We start from the raw sequence: 24,370 nt of genomic DNA on the forward strand, positions 1-24,370 counted from the left end.
TCCGTTCATTCTCACAAGGTATTAACCATTTTACAGGGGAAACCAACATTCAGAGTATGTCCCAAGCACATAGAGCAAAGTAAGAGTTTGTCTGACCCTTGATGTCCAAGGCTCTTTGTACTATTTCACTCTTACTGTTTTTACCTCTTCCTGTTTCCCCTGAATGAAATGGTTAGTATGGCAAAATTATAGGTAGACGTCAGAATATAAAGGGCATATATAAAAGAATTAGATAAGTAATAATACCCTGTTCCCAATTCTGTTACAAAGATTGAGTAGAGGATTCCCCAAGTTCAAGGTAACGTAAGGCACAGTGGTTACCAAACTGTAAGCTGTTACATAATAAACCACAAAAGTCTGCAGTTTTCCTTATTCTCTTGTCCCCCACAATAAAACAACTTTAATCATACCATAAGATTAATCTTCAGAGTTTGGTTCAGCTTCAAGGCAGGGACATAATTGGCCCGCTGCAAATGATGAACTAAAAGGAATTCATGATTCTGAACACTGGCACTGGACTGCAAAAACTTCACTAAACATTCCTAAAAAGAACAAAATAGATTTAGAAACTATTGATTTAGCCTGAATTTCTGACAACTTTATACTGTTAAGTAATTACCTGCTCAGTGTCTGTAAAAGGTAACTTCAGTAAATCCTCCATTAAGCCCATTTCCTGACAGACTTCATATGTGTGCTTTAGTAACTCCTCTAGATTCAAGCTATTAGAATGTTGCCGCAATAAACTCCAAGCTTCAATCATGCACCTGAAATCATTATTTATCAAAGTTTAGTTTTAGAAAAGGTATATAAATGTTTACAACAAGTCATCTACCTATAGAATCTCAAAGATACTTTATAAATGTAATTTAAAAGTACTTGAAAAATTTATTGAATACTAAGTGCTGTATAATGAATCTTGTTAATAATGTCAATAAGACATCATTAAAGAATTTTATGCTGCTCTTTAAATATAAAATAATAATAATAATAAAAAGCACCAAAGTACATGCACAGAAGTGCAAAGATGACAAAAAACTAACATGGCCTGAACAGAACTAAAAGATTGATATGGTATGACAGAGGCTTCTAAGGAAGTGACACTCCGAAGAGTGGAAAACAGTATAAGTGAAGACCTACAGGTGGAAACAAACATATTGTGTTTATGGGGAGGTGAAGAGAAAAGTATAGCTTAGTAGAAGATTATGATGGATTCGCAGATCTGATTGGAAAACCTCGGGTCAAATTTGACCATCTCAGACACTATGTGGAGGTGCTGAGAGGTCCCTCTGTGGGCAGTAAGACTATTTAAATGAAGCAGTGTTTCTTACACAGAAGTCGCTCAGAATCAGGTGTGGACTCTGAGAACTTAAAGAGAAAAAAAAGCCAGTGTTCAACTCATACTCCACGGACAGGATCATCTTGGAGGTTCACTCAAGTGTATCTACACACACAAAAATTACACATAGGCTATGACCCAACAATCCCAATGCAAGGAATATAATCTACAGAAATACCAGAAAAAATGCATAAAGATTTATGTTTACGACTATACAGTGATACAATGGATTGTTATATAGCCCAATATGAGGCAGATATATATTAACTTAAAATTATGATACATTAAGTTTAAAAACCAAGTTCAAAACTATGTGAATAATGATAATTGTAAAAATTAACAAATGTTTATATATTTATTTAAGTAGATAAAGTTCTGAAAGATATACACTAAGATTGACAATGATTAATCTGGCAGTTAAAATTTTTGGAGAGGCTGACAACTTTCAAGGCAGAAGTTTTGGAGAGGCTGACAATCTTTCAAGGCAAAAGGAGAGGCTGACAACTTTCAATAAAAAATGGCAAGTAGAGAACATAAAAGTCATAGCAGTTAGTACACACTAGAAAAATTCATGTGAGGAAATTTTACAGCAGCACTGTCTCAGACTTCTTGTGGATACAAAGTTGCTTGGGGAAGCAAATGGCACCCACTGTTGGCTATCTGTTAATTTTGTTGTTCTGGGACTAGAATATCTTCACACATTCTGTAGGTCTTGTAAGGGCCAACAAGTCAAGAAAGTAAAATGGTTAGTGGTATTTCCTAAAAATTTACATCTGAAATTGCCTTGTACTTACTTCTCTTTCCACCAGAATAGGCATGACAGTGTGGTCATTATAACTTGAAAGTAGAAAAGGAATGTTTACCTGTGTGCACATGTGCATGTGTACAGAAATAAAATAATTTTTTCCTAAACCAAAATATGGTAGTGTTAAGCAGATTTTTGTAGAAAAAAAATAAAGAGGATAAGATAAACATGCCATTATTAATTTTAAAAATCATATACAGGAATAGATGAAAGTATGACAAAATCTTGATAACTACTCAATTTTATTTAGGAAAGGTATAGGGAAACTACATAGTATAATTCTATTTTTTTCAAAAAATGCTATACCAAAATAAATTTAAGATGAATCAAAAATGTAAATAAGAGCAAAACCATAAAAATAGCAGTAGAAACTATAAGAGAATTAAAAAAAACTAAAGTAGAAAAAATAAAATACAAGTCATAAATAAAAAATATTGACAATTTCAATTTCATAAAAATAATCTTCAGCATAGCAAATCCATGGCAAGTAAAATGACAAATGACAAACTGAAGAGGGGTGGGAAAATCTCACAATAAAGGTTAATTTCCCTAATGTATAAAGAGCTCCTAGATATCAGTAAGAAAAGTTCCAACACAGAAAAAGAGGCAAAAGATTTAAATAGGCAGGGCACAAAGGAAATAGCCTGTTAATGAAAAAGACACATTCTGTTATTATTACAGTTAGACCAAGGAACATTAATATTATCAATTACACCTATCAGATAAACAAAAAATATAACATAGTATTAATAAAAGGCATGGTATAAGGCAATTGAGGCGAGGATTAAATTGGCATAAACCTTATGGAAGACAACTTGCCCTATCTATCAAAATTATAATTGTAAATATCCTTTCAGCCTATGATTTTATTCTATAAAATGAATTTGCACATGTGCTAAATGTGTGGTTATTCATAACGGTGGCATTGTTTAAAATGTTAAAAGACTGACACAATCTAAATGTTCATTCAGAGGAATTAATTAAATAATGGTATATCCAACCCATTTAATGAACTACTAAGCAACAGTTAAAAACAAGAAAGCTTGCCGGGCGCGGTGGCTCACGCCTGTAATCCTAGCTCTCTGGGAGGCCGAGGCGGGCGGATTGCTCAAGGTCAGGAGTTCAAAACCAGCCTGAGCAAGAGCGAGACCCCGTCTCTACTATAAATAGAAAGAAATTAATTGGCCAACTGATATATATATAAAAAATTAGCCGGGCATGGTGGCGCATGCCTGTAGTCCCAGCTACTCGGGAGGCTGAGGCAGAAGGATCACTCAAGCCCAGGAGTTTGAGGTTGCTGTGAGCTAGGCTGACGCCACGGCACTCACTCTAGCCTGGACAACAAAGTGAGACTCTGTCTCAAAAAAAAAATAAAAATAAAAATAAAAAAAAAAAAAACAAGAAAGCTCTTTATATATTCTTATAAACTAAACCTCAAACTAAATGAAGCGGACAAAAACATATTACAGAAGGGTGTACAGTATGCCGTATTAAAAAAAACAAAAAGAGGGAAAAAAGACATAAATGAATTTGCTAATATCCATCCAGAAGATCTCAGAAAGGATAAACTAGAAATAATTAACACTAATCAGGTGCCAGGAGAAAACTTAGGAGGCTAGGGATTCACTGCTATCATTTTGTACCTTTTCAACACTGAAACATGTAAATATCTTATCATTTGAAAAAACACACACCAAAACCCTCCATATGCTTGACTCTCTTCCTCCCCTAGCACATGGGTATGTGGTTTTTTTTTAAGTTTTTCACTTTGTTCTTTCCCAGTTAGTTTCCCCTGTAGCAGGAAAATACACAGCTACCTCAAAGCTTCAAGAAATCCATTGCCAACACTTACATAAATTTTAAAATAAGAAGTCCCCAAATTCTTACTATTCTCCTGCTCCCTGTGGTAGAAAGTCACGATGCTAGGAAGGGCAGTAAGAAAATTATTTCAGAAAATAAAAGCTTAGGCTAGTAGGCTGGTAGCAAAAGATACTGGCCGGGTATGGTGGCTCACGCCTATAATCCTAGCATTCTGGGAGGCTGAGGTGGGAGGATTGCTTGAGTCCAGGAGTTTGAGGTTGCTGTGAGCTAAGCTGACACCACGGCACTCGAACCCAGGCAAGAGAGTGAGACTCTCTCTCAAAAATAAATAAATTAAAATATTAAATAAAACACATAAAAGTTATTTTAGTAAGGAATGTATCAGGGTTCTTGGCAATAGAGCAGAGAAGATAGCCTGAAAAACTCTCCTGTGACAAACTCTAAAAAAGGCCAGGCTGAAGATAAATAGTCTTTTGAAATACACTGTGGAGACCACAATGAAAAAAAGCAATTCCTGATTTCTAGTAAAATCTTTTAGCAGAATAAAAGTAAAATGACTAGGAAAGGGCATAGAGGGTATAAATAACAGAATATTGGTATAGCTACATTAATAATTACTCATGATAAAGACTATTATATAATAATAAAGGGTTAAAGTCATTTAAAAAAATTTAAACACTTATTTACCTAATATTCAAAATATAAAAAGCTGGCCCAGTATTACAAGGAACTCACACATAAAAAGTAGGCAATTTAGCATACTTTTCTTAATGACTTATTAAATAGGCCAGGAAAAATAATTATTAAGGAGACAGAAAGATTAAAACCATGCAATGGCCTGGTGTGGTAGCTAGCGCCTGTAATTCCAGCACTTTGGGGAGCTGAGGTGGAAGGATTGCTTGAAGCCAGGAGTTAAGAGACCAGCCTGGGAAACATCGAAGAGGTCACATCACTATTAACAACAACAACAAAAAAAACCCCACACAATGAGCAAACTTAATCTTTTGGACAAATATATTCGACACTTCACCTAATAAATGGAGTCTACACTGACTACTTACTAGTGGGTAAATCAAGTCTTACCAAGTTTTAAAGGACAGGTACGATACAGATCACAATGTAATCACAATACAGTTAAGTTAGAAAACAATATAATTTTTACATCCTGTATTTATAAATTAAACTTCTAAATAACTAATAGGGAAAAGAAAATCATAATGAGAATATTAAAATATTTAGAACAGAATGATAATTAAAATTGTGGGATGCTGCTGAAGTAATATATAAAACATTTTGATTATTTTTCTATAAGTAAAGAAAAAGACTAAAAATGAGATAATAATCCAATTTGAGTTAAAAAGTACGGCAGAATAAATCCACATAAAGTAGAAAGAAGAATGAAGACAGTAATTATGCCTATACAAAAGGGTTTTCCATCCCCATGGACTGTAGAGAAGAAAAAAAAAAAAAAAACAAAAAAACAAAAGGGTTTTCCAGCTCTTTTGTACCTTTATGATACTAAGACTGAATAATCAATGGTAATGGCTCAATATCACAAGCATTTATTTACTTCAAGTCTATCATTGTATATCATGTTAATTTGCAAGCACAACTGCCAAGCCGTAGTTATGATGCTATGTCCATAAATATGGCTCAAAAAACTGAAAAGCTACCAGTGTAAAATTGTTAAAGAAGCAGAAAGACGATCTTAATAATAAAAAAGAGGTGGTAGAGGCTAGAGGCAAGTTAGGTTTAATACATGATGACAATGATGGTTGATTTTTTTAAAAAAATCAGTCACTACCACCATTTATTAATAATACCACCTGCCAGCACCTGTAATAATTCTTATGCCATTTAACCCTCAAAATATTGCAACGTGAGCCTTATCAATCCCATTTTATAAATGAGAAAACTCAGGTTCACAGAAGATAAACTGCTTTCGATCATATTTTAGAAAGTGGTACAGTTTAGGTTTAAATTCAAGTCTATCTGAGTCCAAAGACTGTGGTCTTAACATTTTTGCTACACTCTGGCTGTTCTAATAACATTATTTGTAAGGGTACAAATTAATAAACAACAACACTAACAAATTAACAGTTCAAAAACAGAGCAACACCTCACTTATCTCATATAGTATGAGTATGGGGAGGGATTAGTATTATGATGGTTGGAATATTAAAACCTTTTCAGCCATTTAAACTATCATTATGCAGTCACAACATCTGAGTGTTAGACCACACGATGTAGTCTAATCTCTGTTAGTTCAAATTTCCCAAACAGCCTCCACCCATGATTCATGCACATACTGATTCATCACTCTGTTGGATTAGAGATGTAGGTATTTGAAGAAATTAGGTGATTATGTACTGACCACAGGACATACCCAGGAACTTTGTTTTTTTGAGTAAGTCCCTGTAGGTCAGCTTGTTTTCTTGTCATTTGCTTCTTTCTAATAAAAGTGGAGTGTAAATTATGCTGTACATGATCTCCTGGGCAATGAAACATGGCTGCTTTTTCCAAAATTATCAGTTGAAAAATAAAAGCAGCTTTCTCCTAAGGTGTTTTTTTCCTTCCAATAAAAACTATCACCTTCACCGTCTTAAGGGTATTCTCTGACTTTTTAGCAAAAAAAAAGTCTCTGACTTTTTAGTCATTCTCTATTTACAGGACCAATAATTATTTTTAACAGTTTCTGAATCTGAAAACAAGCTATCTCACAAATGGCATTTTGAGTGATTGTTTTTATTTCTGCACTTAACACTTAATGTGCTAGTTTTCTAGGGACTAGAGAGTTGAGGTTTTACTCTCTTTAAGAGAAATAACATTGGCTGGGTGCGGTGGCTGGTGCCTGTAATCCTAGCACTCTGGGAGGCCAAGGTGGGTAGATTGCTCAAGGTCAGGAGTTCGAAACCAGCCTGAGCAAGACCGAGACCCCATCTCTACTAACAATAGAAAGAAATGAATTGGCCAACTAATATATATATAGAAAAAATTAGCCGGGCATGGTGGTGCATGCCTGTAGTCCCAGCTACTCGGGAGGCTGAGGCAGTAGGATTGCTTGAGCCTAGGAGTTTGAGGTTGCTGTGAGCTAGCCTGATGCCACGGCACTCACTCTACCTTGGGCCACAAAGTGAGACTCTGTCTTGGAAAAAAAAAAAGAGAGAGAAATAACATTTAGAAATTAAATTATTTAGTGTTTGTCTACCATATGGCTAAAAGAGAGGAACTGAGAACCTAACAAACCAGAGAAACATGCTAGGAAGAAACATGCTAGGAGGAAACATGGATGATGAATCAAAGGAGGATAACGGAATCAAAAAAAGGAAAAATCGGCAACCTTTCAAAGATGCTTTTTTCTAAGGTTCCAACATCTGCTTTTCTGATATAAGCAATGATGACCAAGTACCAACTCTTTAAAGTCACTAAGGAGAAGCTACATGCAACTTTAAAAAATTTACATGCTGGCTATCTACCCAGTACAGAACTCTTAACCCATTAATTCAACAATTATCACATTTAGCTTCTTTAAATTTCTTTTTTTTCTTAACGTAAAGCTTATTGAAACTACAATTTTAATCTCATAAAAAATTTGATTCAGTGTTGATTCTACATTAAACTAGCTAAACACTTCTGCTAAGCCAGATTATTTTAACAAGTACTTCCCAATTCATTACTTACAACAAAATTTGAGGTAAAATGACTAATTTCTAAAAACATAAGTATCAACCAATAGGGCTGGGGAAAAAACCCAATAAAGGTTATGTAAAATAAAGTTACAGCCTTATAAGAAATTTTAGATCCAAGCAATTTCCCCAGCTAATTTAATTAATAAGAAAACCCAATAAATAGACCACCATATTTCCAATCATGCTAAGTAATTAACCTGTCATAGTTACTATATAGGGGAGAAATATAACAACTACAGCAATATGTATACTGCTATTTTTTGCTATTTTTTTAGAGTGCTGCTCTGTTGCCCAAGCCAGAGTGCAGTGGCATGATCATAGCTCACTGCAGCCTCAAACTCCTGGGCTCAAGCAATCCTCTTGCACTGGCCTCCTAAAGTGCTGGGATTACAGGCTTGAGCCACACCCCCCAGCCTGTACTGCTATAATATAAATGGCAAATATACTGATTAAAGAACATTAAACTACTGCATTGAACATGAAATCTGATACTTTCTTAAATCATTTAAACATATCATTGGGCTGGGCATGGTGGCTCATGCCTACAACCCCATCACTTTGGAAGGCCAAGGCAGAAGGATTGCATGGGGCCAAGGAGTTGGCAACCAGCCTGGGCAACATAGTAAGACTCTGCCTCTAGCCCCCGACCCTCAAAAAAAAATTAGCCGGCAATGGTGGCATATGCCTGCAAACCTAGCTATGCTAGGGAGGCTGAGGCAGGTGGGTCACTTCAGCCCAGGAGTTTGAGATTACAATGAGCTATGATTACACCACTGCCCTCCAGCCTGGACAAGAGAGAGACCCTGCTTCTTAAAAAAAAAAGAAGAAAACAACACATGCTTCAAGATTTTCTTTCTATGAGAATGTAATGGTAAATGCAATAACAAAATTCAAATGTTAAGAATTCAATACTCAAGCGACCAATGTTAACAAAAATATCAAAGCACCATCATTGAATATAAACTCTCAAAGAATACCATTTGTCAACTCTATTATTCCCGACTCCTTTTCAGCATAATCAGCCCTCAAATGTCCACGCAGAAGACTGTCAATGTTGTCAACTAGCAGCAGATATAACTGTAAATCAGTTTGGAGGCCCCCCTTTTACTCAAGGTTATTTCTTCTCTTATTCTAGATAAAAGGTGGTGTATGTTTTTCTTAACACTGAAAGATCAATATGTAAGCAAAACAATATTAAGTAACACAATAAAAGGAAAATACTATAGAGTCCCTCAGTAGCCTCATGGGGATTGGTTCTAGGACCTCTGCAGATCCCCAAATCCTCACATACCAAACTCATGACATCAGCCCTAGGGAATCCAGGGAAATGATAAGTTGTCCTGCCATATACATGGGCATGGGTTCCAAATCCCACAAATACTGTATTTTCAATCTGAGTTTGGTTGCAGACGCGGAACCCACCAATACAGAGGGCTGATTCAGTTTATTGAAAAAAATCTAAGTATTAAGCGGATCTTCGCAGTTCAAACCAGTATTGTTCAAAGGTCAATGGCATATTGCTACTGTCTATTTCATCAATTCCATTTTATTAACATATATGATCAAGAGTGTATACTTTCAGAAGAAGTACTTACCTATTAAAAAGCAAAACACTGAGGTGAAGGATAATATCACTACTACTGGACACTGTTGGCTTCATTGTTTGAATATATCTGAGGGCTTGTCTGTGCTCGCCCTGGCTCATGAAGGCCTGAATAATCTTTGAATGTTGCCATGACACAGGTTTTGCAGTAGCTGGATGACACAGAAGATCCAAACCACTCTGCAAAAATGACATGAGAAGTGCTTAATATAAATATAATCCTTTGAATTTAGACAAAGTAGATACCCTTTAAAAAGACAGGTGAAGTCTAGGCACAGTGGCTTATGCCTGTAACTCCAGCACTTTGGGAGGCTGAAGCAGGAGGACTGCCTGAGGCCAGGAGTTGGAGGCCTGCCTGGGCAGCATAGTGAGACCCCTGCCCCTATAAAAAATAAGGAAAATTAGTCGGATGTGGTGGCATGATCCTGTAATCCCAGCTACTTGGGAGGCTGAGGCAGGAGGATCACCTAGCCTAGGAACCTGAGGCTGCAGTGAGCTATAGCACCACTGCACTCCAGCCTGGGCAATAGAGCCAGACTCTATCTTTGGGGGGTGGGGATGGGGACAGGCAATACTGAAAACCACAAAAATCAAGATAAAACCGATTTAAATGTAAGCTGAAAGGATCTACTTTTATCTATGGTATATAGCCAGCTCTCTGTATCAAGAGGTTCTGCATTCAGATTCAACCAACTGCAGATGGTAAATATTAAAAAAAAATAAAAATAAAAAATAACACAACAATGAAGCACACACAAAAAATATATAGCAGAACTATTATATACCATTTAAATTGTATTAGGAGTAATCTAGAGATGATTTCAAGTACAGCCATCCCTCAGTATCCATAAAGGACTGGCTTTCAGAAACTCCGATAGATACTAAAATCCGTAAGTACTCAAGTCTGTGACATAAAAAGGCACAATATTTGCATATAACACACATATATTCTTCCACATACTTGAAATCATCTCTAGCTAACTTAAAATACCCAATAAAATGTAAATACCATGTAAACAGTTGTTACAGTGTAATGTTTAGGGAATAACAACAAGAAAATAGTCTGTACATATTCAGAACAGATGTAATTTTTTCCTTGAATATTTTTGATCTGTGGTTAGTTGAATCCACGGATGTAGAACCTATGGATATTGAGGGCCGACCGTATACAGGAGGATGTGCACAGGGTATGTACAAATACCGTGCCATTTTACACAAGGAATTTGAGCATCCATAGATTTTGGTACGTTCGGGGATCCAAATCCAATCCCCCACAGATACCAAGGGATGACTATATTTTAAATAATAAAGACCATATGAAAAGCCTCATACCTTTGAGACCTTGTTATGTTATTATATAAAATCTTTTCATTACCAATTTCATACATCAATGCCAAATCCTGCTTTCTATGATTCACCTAATATAACAATCACCCAATTTGCTGTGTATACTTGTTCATTTCCTTCTTCAGACAGTTCAGAACCTGGGGTTCTGAACTGTTGGTTATCTTTGTATTCCTGGTGCCTATGATAGTTTGGTGAAGGTACTAATTAAACTGAGTCCTTCTTAAATTACGGCTAGAAGTAGATTATAGCATATCTTTAATAACAACTTAACCTAGCTATGTATATTTTCTAAAATTCTAATTGACAAAAGCTTACACTCTAGGTGAACTAACAGACTTACCTCATAGTCATTATGATCTATCAGCCAAAACCCTTGAATAAGTTTGACCTGGCCCCAAGAAATGGCAAAAGCGGTTGGAAAAGATTCAATGGAAGAATCTGTTTTGTTTGGAAAGGAATACATAATATCAAGTAGCAAATAAATAGTCTTTAAAAAAAGAGGATTAAGGATAATAAACGACAATTTTAAAAATCCTACATATATATTTAGAATAAGTTGCAACACAATGTAACATTAAAAGAAGCTTGAAAGACTTTTTAGTGTTCAGAAAGCCGTGGATATCCAGTATAGTTTTATTAAATGTGGGCATAGCCAGTTCTATACCAACTTTATTCATTCTCAATATTACCACTACCACAAAGGAGATGAAATAAGGCATACTTTCTTTATGAACCTAGTAGCTTAGCAAATTTAAGAAACAAAAGCTGTAAGCAAAATTCAGGTTATCCAGCAAAAGCTGGCAGCTTAAGAAACACATGATCTATCTTATAAATTATGAATGGAACCATTCATTTTTAGAATAAGAAACTAACATTAGGGTAAAAATATTATCACAAAGACTAGAGGATTCAAACAATGCCTAAGGTAATATGAAGCTAACTTATAATGCATTCATTTTCAGCATGTAGGTTGACTGAGAATGACTACTTGCCGGCAATATTTTAGGACAATTGTTTGCAACCTTTCGAGTGTTTTGGATACATTCAATAATCTGATAAAAGCCGAGAACTTTATCCCTACAAAAACAAACATAAAACAAAATTTTGCTTTTAGGTTAATCATAGTTTATATATATAAAAAATTTTATATTTTAGAATATATTTAATATAGAGTTTTATATAAAACATAAATATAGTTTTAATCATAGGCCATCAAAACCCAATCAACAGATCCTGGGTCAAGAACTCTTCTTTTAAAACAAACTTCAACCTTATAATTAAGATTGAATTAGGTAATCCCAACACTCTGGGAGGCCAACGCGGGAGGCTTGCTCAAGGTCAGAAGTTCAAAACCAGCCTGAGCAAGATCAAGACCCTGTCTCTACTAAAAATAGAAAGAAATTAATCGACTAAAAATATATAGAAAAAAATTAGCCAGGCATGGTGGCACATGCCTGTAGTCCCAGCTACTCGGGAGGCTGGGGCAGGATTGCTCGAGCCCAGGAGTTTGAGGTTGCTGTGAGCTAGGCTGATGCCACAGCACTCTAGCCTGGGCAACAGAGACTGTCTCAAAAAAGGATTAGATTAGTTATGTGAGATTTGTGAGATTTCTACTATTCTGAAATTTTATGATTTTGATAATATATAAATATCTGATGAAATTTTATTTAAAGGATACAATAGAATGCTTGCTTGCTTCAGAGATGTTGTCTAACAGGTATATGTCAAGTAGTGCCTATAAAAGGAAAGGATATAAACTTCAGTGTATTTTATACAGTCATTCATTCATTCACGTTCTTTGTTTTCCCAAGCCTGTGCCACATGAGAAAAATATAGTTAAGCATGTCCTCCCACCTCAACTTCGTTAACTCTTTTTTTAAGTGATAGCATGTTACTGCAAACCTACATGGAGACTAGGAGGAGGATATTTTCCTGTGCCTCCTTCATCCCGTTTCCACAACTTCTCAACTCGATCTCCTAACAGAGAAACCATTCCATCAATCATCAAGCAATCAGGGTTCCACTTCCCTCTGCAATAAGGGAAAAATGAAGGATTATTTAATATTAGTGTTAATTACTATGAAAACACCAAGCACTAGACTCTTAAAAGTAATAATCCCAACCATCAAGGACAGAAGACAGTTGAGAATTAGACCTCATTTAGCATCATGAGAACTCCAGACATCAAGGATAGTTACTCTGAAGTTGACTCAAGTTCACTTATCAGCAAGCCAGAAAATCAAGGTTAGGTCTCAGGGCAGTATGTGGTTTAGCAAGCCAAATGCCTGAGACTATTCTATTTTTCACCACCTTCAGCAAATTACCACAGATTATGGCAGCCCCCATATAGTATAAATACTGTAGTCCAAAGTCACAGAGATATAATTTGTTTCATCACTTGGGCTAACTTCAATGATTCCTTCATTCAAAAAAATATCATTGAGCACCTATAATGTGATAAGCAGATATAGTTCTTGTCTATTTCCTTATATAATATTATTAACAGCAGTCACTTCTTATTGAGGTTTTCCTATGAGGCAGGAATTATTGAAGGTGACCTATACAAACTATTTTATTTTTACACTGACTTTATAACATATAACAAATAGGAATAGAAATCATAACAAACCTGCCCAAGGACATACACTTTCACTATCCTAGATTAGTTATCACAAAACACTGCTTTCCAAAATTTGCCATGCATTAGAATTATAGCTGGCACAGCCTATGAAGTACTGATTCCTAGGTGATTCTGATGTAAGAAACCTGGAATCAAGGTCTGTGAATCATCTTTTTAAATGTTGTCTGCTGCTCTACAATTTTGTCATTACAACTTGAGGAAAAAGGCTATTTAACTATAGAAGTAGGGCCAAGGATCTAAATACTACTCTTTGTTCTTCTATTACTTTCACTTCATTTCAAAGGAACCAACCAGGCTATTTTTTCTTTTTAAAGAGAGAAATAAAATAAGAACAACAACAAAATGAATGTGGCTGAAGTGTTGAAAAGTTATGTGTAATGGAACAAATGTAAAATAACTGATGATATATTTATGTTTTTTTGATGAACAGTGGCTTCTAGTCTTTTTCTGAATAAGAATTCTCAGAAGAAAACATGCTTAAATTACAGGCTCTCCCCTAATAAATCACTCATAGTAAATAGTTTTATTTAGGAAATAAGGAGTACCTATACCCAAGTTCTAAAATAAAGGTGTATTAGGTCAAGGCAAATAATACAACTAAAATAGCAATGCTAGTAACAAAATTCTGATACTTTGCTGAGAATTCCACCCATTTAGTCATTTTGTAACATGATGAATTCTGTTCTGAGAAAGTCTGACTTCTTACAGAAACAATTTCTAAAATGTGTTTTGAAGATTTGGATGTACTATACCTTGACATACGCTCACACTTCTGTCGACGACTGGTATAGTAGTTCTGAATTACAGGATAGCTGTAGCATAACCTTGACAACTGCACAGCATCATCTAGATTTTTTTTTAAGAGTAGGAAAAAAAGCTAGTAATATTTCCAAAATATCTTAAGAATACTTAAGATTACCCACATTGATATTTTACTGTAATTTTCTAAGGCTATTTAATCTGCAGGCTTGCTAAATTGAAATAACAAAAATACTACATATCCTTTTATTTACAGATGCACAAGTGAGAAAACAGTCTTTCATGAAAGTCTTTAACAACAAAGATGCTGGCTGAAAACCCTGGAAACTATTCTAAATAATTTTATTTCTTAGGCACAAATGATATGAAAGCAAGCAATGTTCACTATTTGTTCAAATCAAAATCTATGAGAATTATGAAAAAAATAAGATCAACAACAATTATGTGCAGTGGCAAAGGCAGCTCTAAATAAAATTGAACGTGCTTCCTGGAAATGTAAGAAGTTGAAGGCTTTATAAGTATGTTCTTAACAAATATAGTAAAAGTCAATATCAAGAATTCTCAGGCTGAGCACAGTGGCTCACACCTGTAATCCTAGCACTCTGGAAGGCTGAGGTAGAGCTTGAGCTCAGGAGTTTGAGACCAGCCTGAGCAAGAGCAAGACCTTGTCTCTACTATAAATAGAAAGAAATTAGCCAAACAACTAAAAATGGAAAAAATTAGCCAGGCACGAGGGCCATGCCTGTAGTCCCAGCTACTTGGGAGGCTGAGGCAGCAGGAGGATCACTTGAGCCCAGGAGTTCGAGGCTGCTGTGAACTAGGCTGACACTATGGCACTCCAGCCCAGGGAAGACAGTGAAACTGTCTCAAAAACAAACAAACAAACAAACAAAAACAAAAAAAACACCACCTCTAATTCTTGGTGCTGGAATTATTAGATATAAACAGGTTAAATTTAATTGATGACAAATAATATTAGTTGGTAACCATATTAAAAAGACTCTTAATAAGAGATCAGCAAGTTGGGTTATAAAAACCAGAGTTCCATGATCTATAGTGATATTGTTGAACCACCTGTATAACAGGCATGAGGTGAGGCACTGAAGATACTAAGTAAGGAAGAACATAAGAAAAGAAGGTAAGCATAGAAGAAACCATAAGTAATTGGAAGAAAAGAAACCTGAAGCATCATAACACAACAAAAAAAAACTATAAAGTTTTGAGAATGTTTCAATTAATATTATAAATTAAGTAAGTATTATATACCTAAGCCTTCTGGTAAAAGTCCAGAATGAGAGAACCAAAGAACCACTTGTGCATATTGACAGATGAGCTGGGTAACGGTATACTTATTGCTTAAGTCCATCAGTCCTGTAAAGAGTTAACATCAATTGTTTAACTATTAATTTAATGACTACAAATGAAAAATCAAGATTCTCAACAGTTTTCACAAACTAATTACTTAGTGGCTTTTTATATTTCTTGAAAAAATTTAGTTTGTATCTATTTTATTTTGGTCCAAAATGTCAACCAGATCTCCAAAATGCTAAAATAAATCACTAACTAAAGTAGACATTTTAGGTAAATATGCTTCCATTTAGCTAAAATGCTTCCATTTTAGCTATATTTTCATTTAGCAAATTTCAGAAGTTAAATTTATACATCAATACAAACTAGTATAGTATCATTAAAACAGGTCATTCAAACCAAGCCTTTAAATGAAATTGGCTTTTGTTTTGTTGAAATTGTAAAACAAAAAGAAAAATTATAATGACTTCTTTGAATAAAAACATATACACAATTTAACAATTTGAAATTCTGCTGGAAGTATACAAATCTTTAACAATCATTAACTTTAACTCCAGAATTCCCCAAGCCTATTTAAGCATGGGCTCATGGCAAATCTAACATTTTATAGCTTTCTATTTAAAAAAAAAACAAGAAAAAAAAACCCACTAGCATTTGAGATCATGTCCTCTTTACATAATGAGCCATCTAGGACATAGGAACTTTTATTCCTTTCACTAAGTCAAAAGTAAAATTTAATGAAACACTCATTTGTATAAAACAAAGAACACACCTCTCTCAGTTATCTCTTGGGCTTCTGATGTAAAACAGCTTAAGACTGTATTTAGGTTGCTAAGAAGCAAATAGCACTGCTGGATAGACTGTATAGTTTGTGGATCAATGAAACGACATGAACCATCAAATAATGGTGTACCTTTCAGGAATAAAACAAAAGATTACTTTCTACACAGCAAATCTGAAATAAATTAAAATCACAAAAGCAAAATTTCTCAAATTTCATTACTCAAAAGAATTATTCCATATATTATGAGATTTACAAAGACAAGCTAAAAATGGAAAATACTCTCAATAGAACTGAAAAGTGCTTTCCATATAAAACTAGCAAGAGTCAAGAGTGAAAATTTAAACTCAATCTAGATCTAAAGCCTATCCTCATAATCACTACACAACAAAAGACAGAGATTTGCTTTAATGAATAATTATTAATACATTAAAAGTTAGGCTGGGCCTATAATCCTAACACTATGGGAAGCCAAGGCGAGTGGATCACTCAAGGTCAGGCGTTCGAAACCAGCCTGAGCAAGAGCGAGACCCCGTCTCTACTAAAAATAGAAAGAAATTCATTGGCAAACTAAAAATATATTGAAAAAATTAGCCAGGCATGGTGGCGCATGCCTGTAGTCCCAGCTACTCGGGAGGCTGAGGCAGGAGGATCACTTGAGTCCAGAAGTTTGAGGCTACTGTGAGCTAAGCTGACGTTCACGGCACTCTACCCGGGCAACAGAAGTGAGACTGTCTCAAAAAAAATAAATAAATATAATCCCTCTTTAAATCAAATTCTAATTTGCTTTACTCCTAAAATGTTTAAAACATACATACTAACAACCATATAATCTATGAATTTGGTTGAACTAACTTTTTAAAATAAAACATATGTAATTAACTCCAACTAACATTTTTCTTAAAAAATAATTTTTAAATAATTCTTAAAACATTTTTATCCTTATCCTGAATTATCAGGTGGTCTTCTAGACTTCAGTTGTACTGAGTGATTACTGAAATATTTAAATTATTTCACATTTAGTTTCATAAGTACTATAGGCCTAAAAATGCTATAACTCCTGTTTTCCCATCAAATTTTGTTGGTGTAAAAAAAATCTGCTAAGAATAACTTAAGTGTTAAAAGCTATTTATAGTCAAATGTCTTCAGAAGTCCCTTTGTCCATTCATTATGACAAAAGAAATGACTAAAACACATACACCTAAATAAGCTTAAATTTTACTTTAATTTACAGTATCATCATATATCTTGAATTAACAGTACTGTTAACATTATTTTTGGACTAATTGGACATGATGGCTTAGTATAATATTCATAATACTCCAAAAGTCAAAGTGTACAACAGATTAACAAGACAGTCAAGAAGAAAAATGATTTGCCATGATGATAATAATATCCGTTCGTGGAGGAAAGGGTGATATATTTTTACCCTGCCATTTGACTTCATCATTTCAATCAATATTTTATTTTAATATTTTGTAGAGACAGGGTCTGGCTATATTGCCAAGACTGGCCTTGAACTTGGCCTGCCAAAGTGCTAGGATTACAGGTGTGAGCCACTGCGCTCAACTTCTATCAATATTTTAAACAGAAAGTAAGTAGAAAACCTTCTGAGGTTTACTGGCACCTTGCCCTTACTACATCATCAGCACATTTTTCAGATTAAACTCATAAAACTGAAAGATAAGGTATAATTCTAAAACCTCCTATTCTGAGTATATCACCATGTTGCCAGTTTAACAATCTAATGCAAAATCTTGGTCAAAAATTACTTTTGTCCGCTGGGTGTGGTGGCTCACGCCTGTAATCCTAGCACTCTGGGAGGCCGAGGCAGGTGGATCATTTGAGTTCAAGACCAGCCTGAGCAAGAGGGAGACCCCCCATCTCTACCAAAAACAAAAAGAAGAAGTTATTTGGACAGCTAAAACTATATAGAAAAATTTAGCCAGGCATGGTGGCACATGCCTGACATCCCAGCTAATCAGGAGGATCGCCCAGGAGTTTGAGGTTGCTGTGAGCTAGGCTGATGCTGATGCCATGGCACTCTAGCCCGGGCAACAGAGTGAGACTCTGTCCGCCAATCAATCAATCAATCAACAAACAAAATAAATAAATTTACTTTTGTCACTTTCATGTAAAAAGAAATAGTTTTCTTCTGAGACTTCTTCAAATTTTAAGAATTTACAGCGTCAAAATGATTAAAAGTTACTGTGTATTTAAAACATAAACCAAGATTAGTTTTTCAATATTAAATTGTGCCTTAAATCTAGACTTATAATACTTACATAGTCTGTCAAATTCCTCTTTTGTTAGAACCACTTTATTCCATGTCCATTCAAGAACAAAGCGCAAATTAGCAGCAGAATTTGGTTGTTCTTATTTTGTTAATATGAAAGAAAAAATAAAAAGTTATTACTAACTACAAACAGAAAACTAGCAACTTTTCAGTAAAGAAACATAGCAGACAGCACCTATACCCAGAGAACAAGGTTAACATCAACATTTAATGGAGATAAATTGATGCAATGTATCCTTCTCAGCACATCAAGGTTCATATCCTTTTAGGTAGTACTGCTATCAAAAATGTAAAACCTGGATCTAATCATGAGGAAACAGCAATAACACAAATTCAAAAGCAGTGTACAAAATAACATACCTATATTATTTAAAAATAAAAAAGTCAATTTCTTGGAAGATAAAAATTTAGAAATTGTATAAGATTAAGAAAGATTTAAAAGACAATACAAGGCCGGGCGCTGTGGCTCACGCCTGTAATCCTAGCTCTTGGGAGGCCGAGGCGGGCGGATTGCTCAAGGTCAGGAGTTCAAAACCAGCCTGAGCAAGAGCGAGACCCCGTCTCTACTATAAATAGAAAGAAATTAATTGGCCAACTGATATATATATATAAAATTAGCCGGGCATAGTGGCGCATGCCTGTAGTCCCAGCTACTCGGGAGGCTGAGGCAGAAGGATCACTCTAGCCCAGGAGTTTGAGGTTGCTGTGAGCTAGGCTGACGCCACGGCACTCACTCTAGCCTGGACAACAAAGCGAGACTCTGTCTCAAAAAAAAAAAAAAAAAAAAAAAAAAGACAATACAAAGCATGATTCTGAACTCTCCTCAAAAAAATGCTAGGAAGGACATTACTGGGACAATTGGCAAGATTTCAATATGGTCACAGTGTTAATTTTCTTGATTTTTTAATAATCACCAAGTGGTTTCATAAGTGAGTGTCCTTATTCTTAGAAGAAAACAATACTGAACTATTTGTGGGTAAAGAAGTCTGATGTCTTATTCCCAATTGGTACACAACAAAACATAATGTGTGTAATGAGTGAGAGTGATACACATAGCAAAGTAGATGAATCCCTAGACAATTTTGCTAAGTAAAAAAAGTTAATCCCAAAAGGTTACATATGTTTTCATTTATAAACATGTTTAAAATGATAAAATTATAGAAATAGTAGTTGCCAAAGGTTAGGGATGGGGGGATAGGAATGGCTATAAAAGGGCAACATGAAGGACCCCGTTATAATATATTAAAGGTTTGTCAGATTGTACCTCTGGTGGAAAATGTGGTGAAGAGTATACAAGATCTCTCTGTATTATGCCTTAAAACTGCATGTACATCTACAAATACCTCAAAATAAAAAGTTTTACTAAAAACACCCAACCAACAGTGAATTGATAATTTTAAATACACAATACAAACATTTTAATTGTTAAAAATCAGAATCTTACCTTCTGTTATCCACCTTTTGATACAACCGGTCAAAAGTCCCAAGGAACTTGTCTGAATTGCTGCTGACAATATAGCTTCTAACTGTTCTTCCTAACCCATGCATTAAAAAAACGAGAGATATGTAAAGAAAGAGGATATGAGATCACAGACAGCAAGTTCTAATTCAGAATAAAAAAGTTTAAAGACTGAAAAATCATTATGACCACTAGGACGGCTATAATCAATAAGATAGATAATAACAAACATTGGTGAAAGTGTGGAAAAACTGCAGCCTTCATACATTGCTGTTTGGAATGTAAAACGGTACAGCCACTTGGCAAAACAGTTTGGCAGTTTCTCTACATGCTAAACACACAGTTACCACATAAACCTGCAATTCCACACCCAAGTACACATCCGAGAAAAATGAAAATACCATGTCCATACAAAGTTTGCATGAAGGTTCATAGAAGCATTATTCATAATAGCCAAAACGTGGAGACAACCCAAATGCCCACCAACTGTAGATAAACAAAACAGGGTATACGCATACAAAAGAATATTACAAAGCCATAATGGGATGAATTACTGATATTTGCTATAACAGATGAATCTTTAAAACACTGTGGTAAATGAAAGAAGCCAGTTACATAAGACTACATATTATTTGATTTCACTTATGTGAAATTTCTAGAATAGATCAGTCTGTAATGACAGAAAGTAGATTAGTGGTTATCTATCCTACTGCCTCAGCCTCCCGAGTAGCTGGGACTACAGGCATGCACCATCATGCCCAGCTAATTTTTTCTATATATATTAGTTGGCCAATTAATTTCTTTCTACTTTTAGTAGAGACAGGGTCTCACTCTTGCTCAGGCTGGTCTCAAACTCCTGACCTCAAGCTATCCTCCCAACTTGACCTCCCAGAGTGCTAGGATTGCAGGTGTGAGGCACCTTTACCCAGCCAAGATAAAAATTATTAATCTGTTACTGACCCACTTTACATATGAGCAGACAACCAAAGTCCACCAAACATTTGAGGATAACCACCAGCATCAAAAAGACCAAAATAATATAAGAAAAATGACTCCATAGAAAAGATAGATAATGCTGAAAACAAAATAAAACTTTAAACATATATGGAAGACATTTTATCCATAAAAACAAGAACAAAACTCAATGTAAAGAGAATCAAAGAATAAGAGCTCACAGAAATTAAAAATGGAGGTCAATTTAAAAAAAAATCTGATAGAAAAAAAGGGAAGATAATAATAAAGCAATGCCAGCCCGAGCAAGATCCCTGTCTCTACTAAAAATAGAAAGTAATTAGCTGGACAACTAAAAATACATAGAAAAAAGTAGCCAGGCACGGCAGCACATGCCTGCAGTCCTAGCTACTCGGGAGGCTGAGGCAGAAGGATTGCTTGAGCCCAGGAGTCTGAGGTTGCTGTGAGTCAGGCTGACGCCACAGCACTCTAGCCCAGGCAACAGACCAAGACTCTGTCAAGAAAAGGAAAATTAAAAGAAAAAGAAAAGTCACAGATGTAGAACACGAAATAAAGGCAAGAAATTAACAGTTGGAAAGAAACAATAAGCTATTAGAAGATCAACTCTGGTTAGACAACATTCACATAAGGTTCCATAAAAAGAAAAATCAAAATGAGGGGAAGTACAATAAATAAAAGGAGGGGGGAAAGGGAAAGGGAAAAAAAATATCCTGATGTTTTGTTTTTTTCCAGCTGTAACTTTATTCTACCTTCTCCAACTTCAGAGTTACAACCTTAGAGGACAGAGTATTATGTGGAGGGATGGTAAAGACTTGATAGGAAAAAAAGTGATAATGACATGCCCCACGGTCCATTTCTGGGTTTCTTCCCAGGGAGATTCAAAACCTCTAAAATAAGGTCAAATAACACAATAGGCTTGTACTTGCATCACCAGCTGTTAAGAAAGCGTGCGTAGGTCTCTGACTCAGACCAGGTGTCCTCCTCACCATGAGCAAGGGCTGGTGGGGAGGACACTCCCAGCCTTATTCCAATAGTAATAAATAACCCTGTGGTATTAGCAGCTCTGGAGACTGGCCCACGTGTGACCGTCCACTGCTACCACTGTGGAGCCAGGCCAGCCTCATAGCCTTCTATCTTCATGTCATTGAGCCCTAGCTCCTCGTTTTGATCAAAGGTGCACTCGTAACGCTCCACCTTCATCTCAGGATCATCTTCGGGTGCATACACATTCTGCAAGTAACTGTTTCCTGCTGGATCATCCATGATAAAGTGGGCCTTCATGTTACCCTCAATGATCTGGTCCAACTTCTGGCTAAACTCCTGCAGTTTCCATTTGGCCAGGATTGGAACTGCCGCCCAGTGTGAAAGGGTTCTTGGTCACCAGTTCCCGGATGTCTTTCAGCAGCCCCTCCAGTGTGGTGAACTTGCCCCCGAGGAGAGCCATGCCCAGTTCAAATTCTAGCTCCGGAATTTCCACACTACACGTCTCAGACTTGAGGTCTCTGGTCATATCTGAGGGATCTGTGATGTGGAACGTGATCCTGGTGCCCAAAGGCTCTACTGCTCCTCCAGATTTCACCTCATTGGTCCAATGCCCACAGTTCTCGCAGTTGGTAGCCATGATGATAACTTCCTTAAAGTGAGGGATTTGTACTAGCTTCATGTTGGTCTGAGCCGGTGCATTGCATTCTGGGCAGTTTGTGTTGAATTGCAGAACTTCATTTCTGAGATATTCCTCTTGTGGCTTCTCTGCTGGAGCTTCTTCTTGGAGTTCCAGCATCTCTTCTTGCAGTAGGGTCCGGTTGTAGTGTGTGATCACCAAGGCATCATCTTTCTGGGGAGCATGGGGGTTTTCCACAAAGCTATTCCCTGCAGGATCATCAATAATCAGAGTGAAAGGGGTGGCCACTTGCTTTAGGTCCTTCAGTTTGACAATGAACTCATCAATTCTCTCAGCTGTGGCATCTTTATTTGCCCTTCATGGGCTGGTCCTCCTCCAGGACAAAGATAGCACAGTTGATCAATCCTTCAACAGTGGTCAGAGCTCCCTTCTGGCTGAAGGCAGAAATTTCAAAATCCAGCTTAGGGATCCTTGTGGTGGCAGACCCAGTCAGTCTTCACTACTTCTCTGTTAATGTCCTCCTGGGCCCTGATAGTCAAAGTGTAATGCACTCCCTGGTCCTGGATCCTGCCTGCCAACTGGATCTCTGTGTTGTTCCAGCCACAGTGCTCACAGGAAAAGGAGCTATTATTTCTCTGAAGAAGGGGACCTTGGGGAGCAGGAGGCGCGTTATGCTGTTGCTGTAACAGTTCATGCACAGGAACTCAATCTTAGTGAGTTTGCTGCTCCTCGTCCTCGGTGCTGATGGGCCGGAACAAGCGTCCCAGGGCGAGCAACGGGGCTGGGTCAGGCAAAGGGGCGGTAGTGGCCCCCGGGGGTGCAGTCTTCCACGGCCCCTCTGGCCACCATCACCACCACGCGTAGCCCAGGCCTCGGCTTCCCTCCTGATGTTAATAGTATTCAATGTTCCTCTTTACTTCCATGAAATTAAGTATTAAATTCTAACTCTGAGTGCTGAAATATCAGCGACAACATTTACATTTCATCTGATATTTAAAAGTCTCTATTACTAGCAACTCATTATATTACATATCTATAATTACATAAATAATTTAAAATTACTTGGGGAGAAACAGTTACTAAAACTTTCCCTTTCTCCATGGGAAAATGATCTGAGTTTTACTTTCTTCTAACACATTTAGCTAGCAAATACTGAGTTAAAATAAAGATAAATTTACCTGTGTCACCAGGCAACTCTGCTTATTCTAAGAATGTCTCCTAATTGGGACTAGTAGAACCATGAGTGGACATTAACTTCCATTAGGAAGTTAAGATTTTTGGCTTCCATGACTGAGTCTAACTCCTGTAACTGATCATGTCTTTAGCTGAAGGAACTTGGAATATTACTAATAGGCTTTGACAAGACACTGGTTTCTACAGAACAATGGTTATCAAACTACATCCCACAGAAGGCATGTTAAAACATAGATTGTTGGGCTCTACCCCCAGAGTTTCTGATTTAGTAGCTCTAGGGTAGGAGCCAAGACCTTGCATTTCTAACAAGTTCCCAGGTGAAGCTGATGCCAGCTTCACTTTGTTGATGCTGGTGATGCTTTGTTCACCAGCTGATGCTTTGTTGCTCTTAACCACAAAATTCACCTAATGTGATCTTTCTTCTCTTGCACCTACGCTGTTCTCTCAGGGGGCTTGAAAATGGCTCCTAGATTGCAATAAAGACTTCTGTTTATGACTGTAGTCATGATGTATTTCCAGTCCTATATCCTTCTAAGTGAACCTGCTGTCAGGTTAAGGCCTAGTGGGTCTTAGGAGTACGAATTTTAAGCCAAACCCAAGACCGTAGCTACTGATCATCCAGAGTGGGGTGTTACATTACTTCACCTACATTTATAGAAATTAATAGATTTTTTTATATAATAGAAAGCTAATAATATGTGATCTAACAGAAAGAAACAATATAGTTAAAAATCATCT

At 36.2% G+C, this 24,370-nt stretch overlaps 1 protein-coding gene and 1 pseudogene across 1 annotated transcript in view; both read right to left on the reverse strand.

Annotated features, from left to right (window-relative positions):
• Nucleotides 1-24,370, reverse strand: part of AHCTF1 (AT-hook containing transcription factor 1) — an 88,638-nt gene that overhangs the window by 31,133 nt on the left and 33,135 nt on the right. Inside the window, exons 13-23 of the mRNA XM_012751183.2 lie at nucleotides 19,831-19,921; nucleotides 18,376-18,465; nucleotides 16,082-16,222; nucleotides 15,268-15,372; nucleotides 13,995-14,088; nucleotides 12,508-12,631; nucleotides 12,280-12,336; nucleotides 10,942-11,088; nucleotides 9,247-9,434; nucleotides 620-764; nucleotides 411-542 (exon numbers count right to left, since the gene is read on the reverse strand). Coding sequence (XP_012606637.2) covers nucleotides 411-542; nucleotides 620-764; nucleotides 9,247-9,434; nucleotides 10,942-11,088; nucleotides 12,280-12,336; nucleotides 12,508-12,631; nucleotides 13,995-14,088; nucleotides 15,268-15,372; nucleotides 16,082-16,222; nucleotides 18,376-18,465; nucleotides 19,831-19,921 — 1,314 coding nt within the window. The remainder of the gene's footprint in view (nucleotides 1-410; nucleotides 543-619; nucleotides 765-9,246; nucleotides 9,435-10,941; nucleotides 11,089-12,279; nucleotides 12,337-12,507; nucleotides 12,632-13,994; nucleotides 14,089-15,267; nucleotides 15,373-16,081; nucleotides 16,223-18,375; nucleotides 18,466-19,830; nucleotides 19,922-24,370) is intronic.
• On the reverse strand, nucleotides 19,933-24,367 carry LOC105863755 (zinc finger protein ZPR1 pseudogene; annotated as a pseudogene).

This window comes from Microcebus murinus, chromosome 19 (assembly GCF_040939455.1).
Source record: "Microcebus murinus isolate Inina chromosome 19, M.murinus_Inina_mat1.0, whole genome shotgun sequence".
Taxonomy (NCBI): Eukaryota; Metazoa; Chordata; class Mammalia; order Primates; family Cheirogaleidae; genus Microcebus; species Microcebus murinus.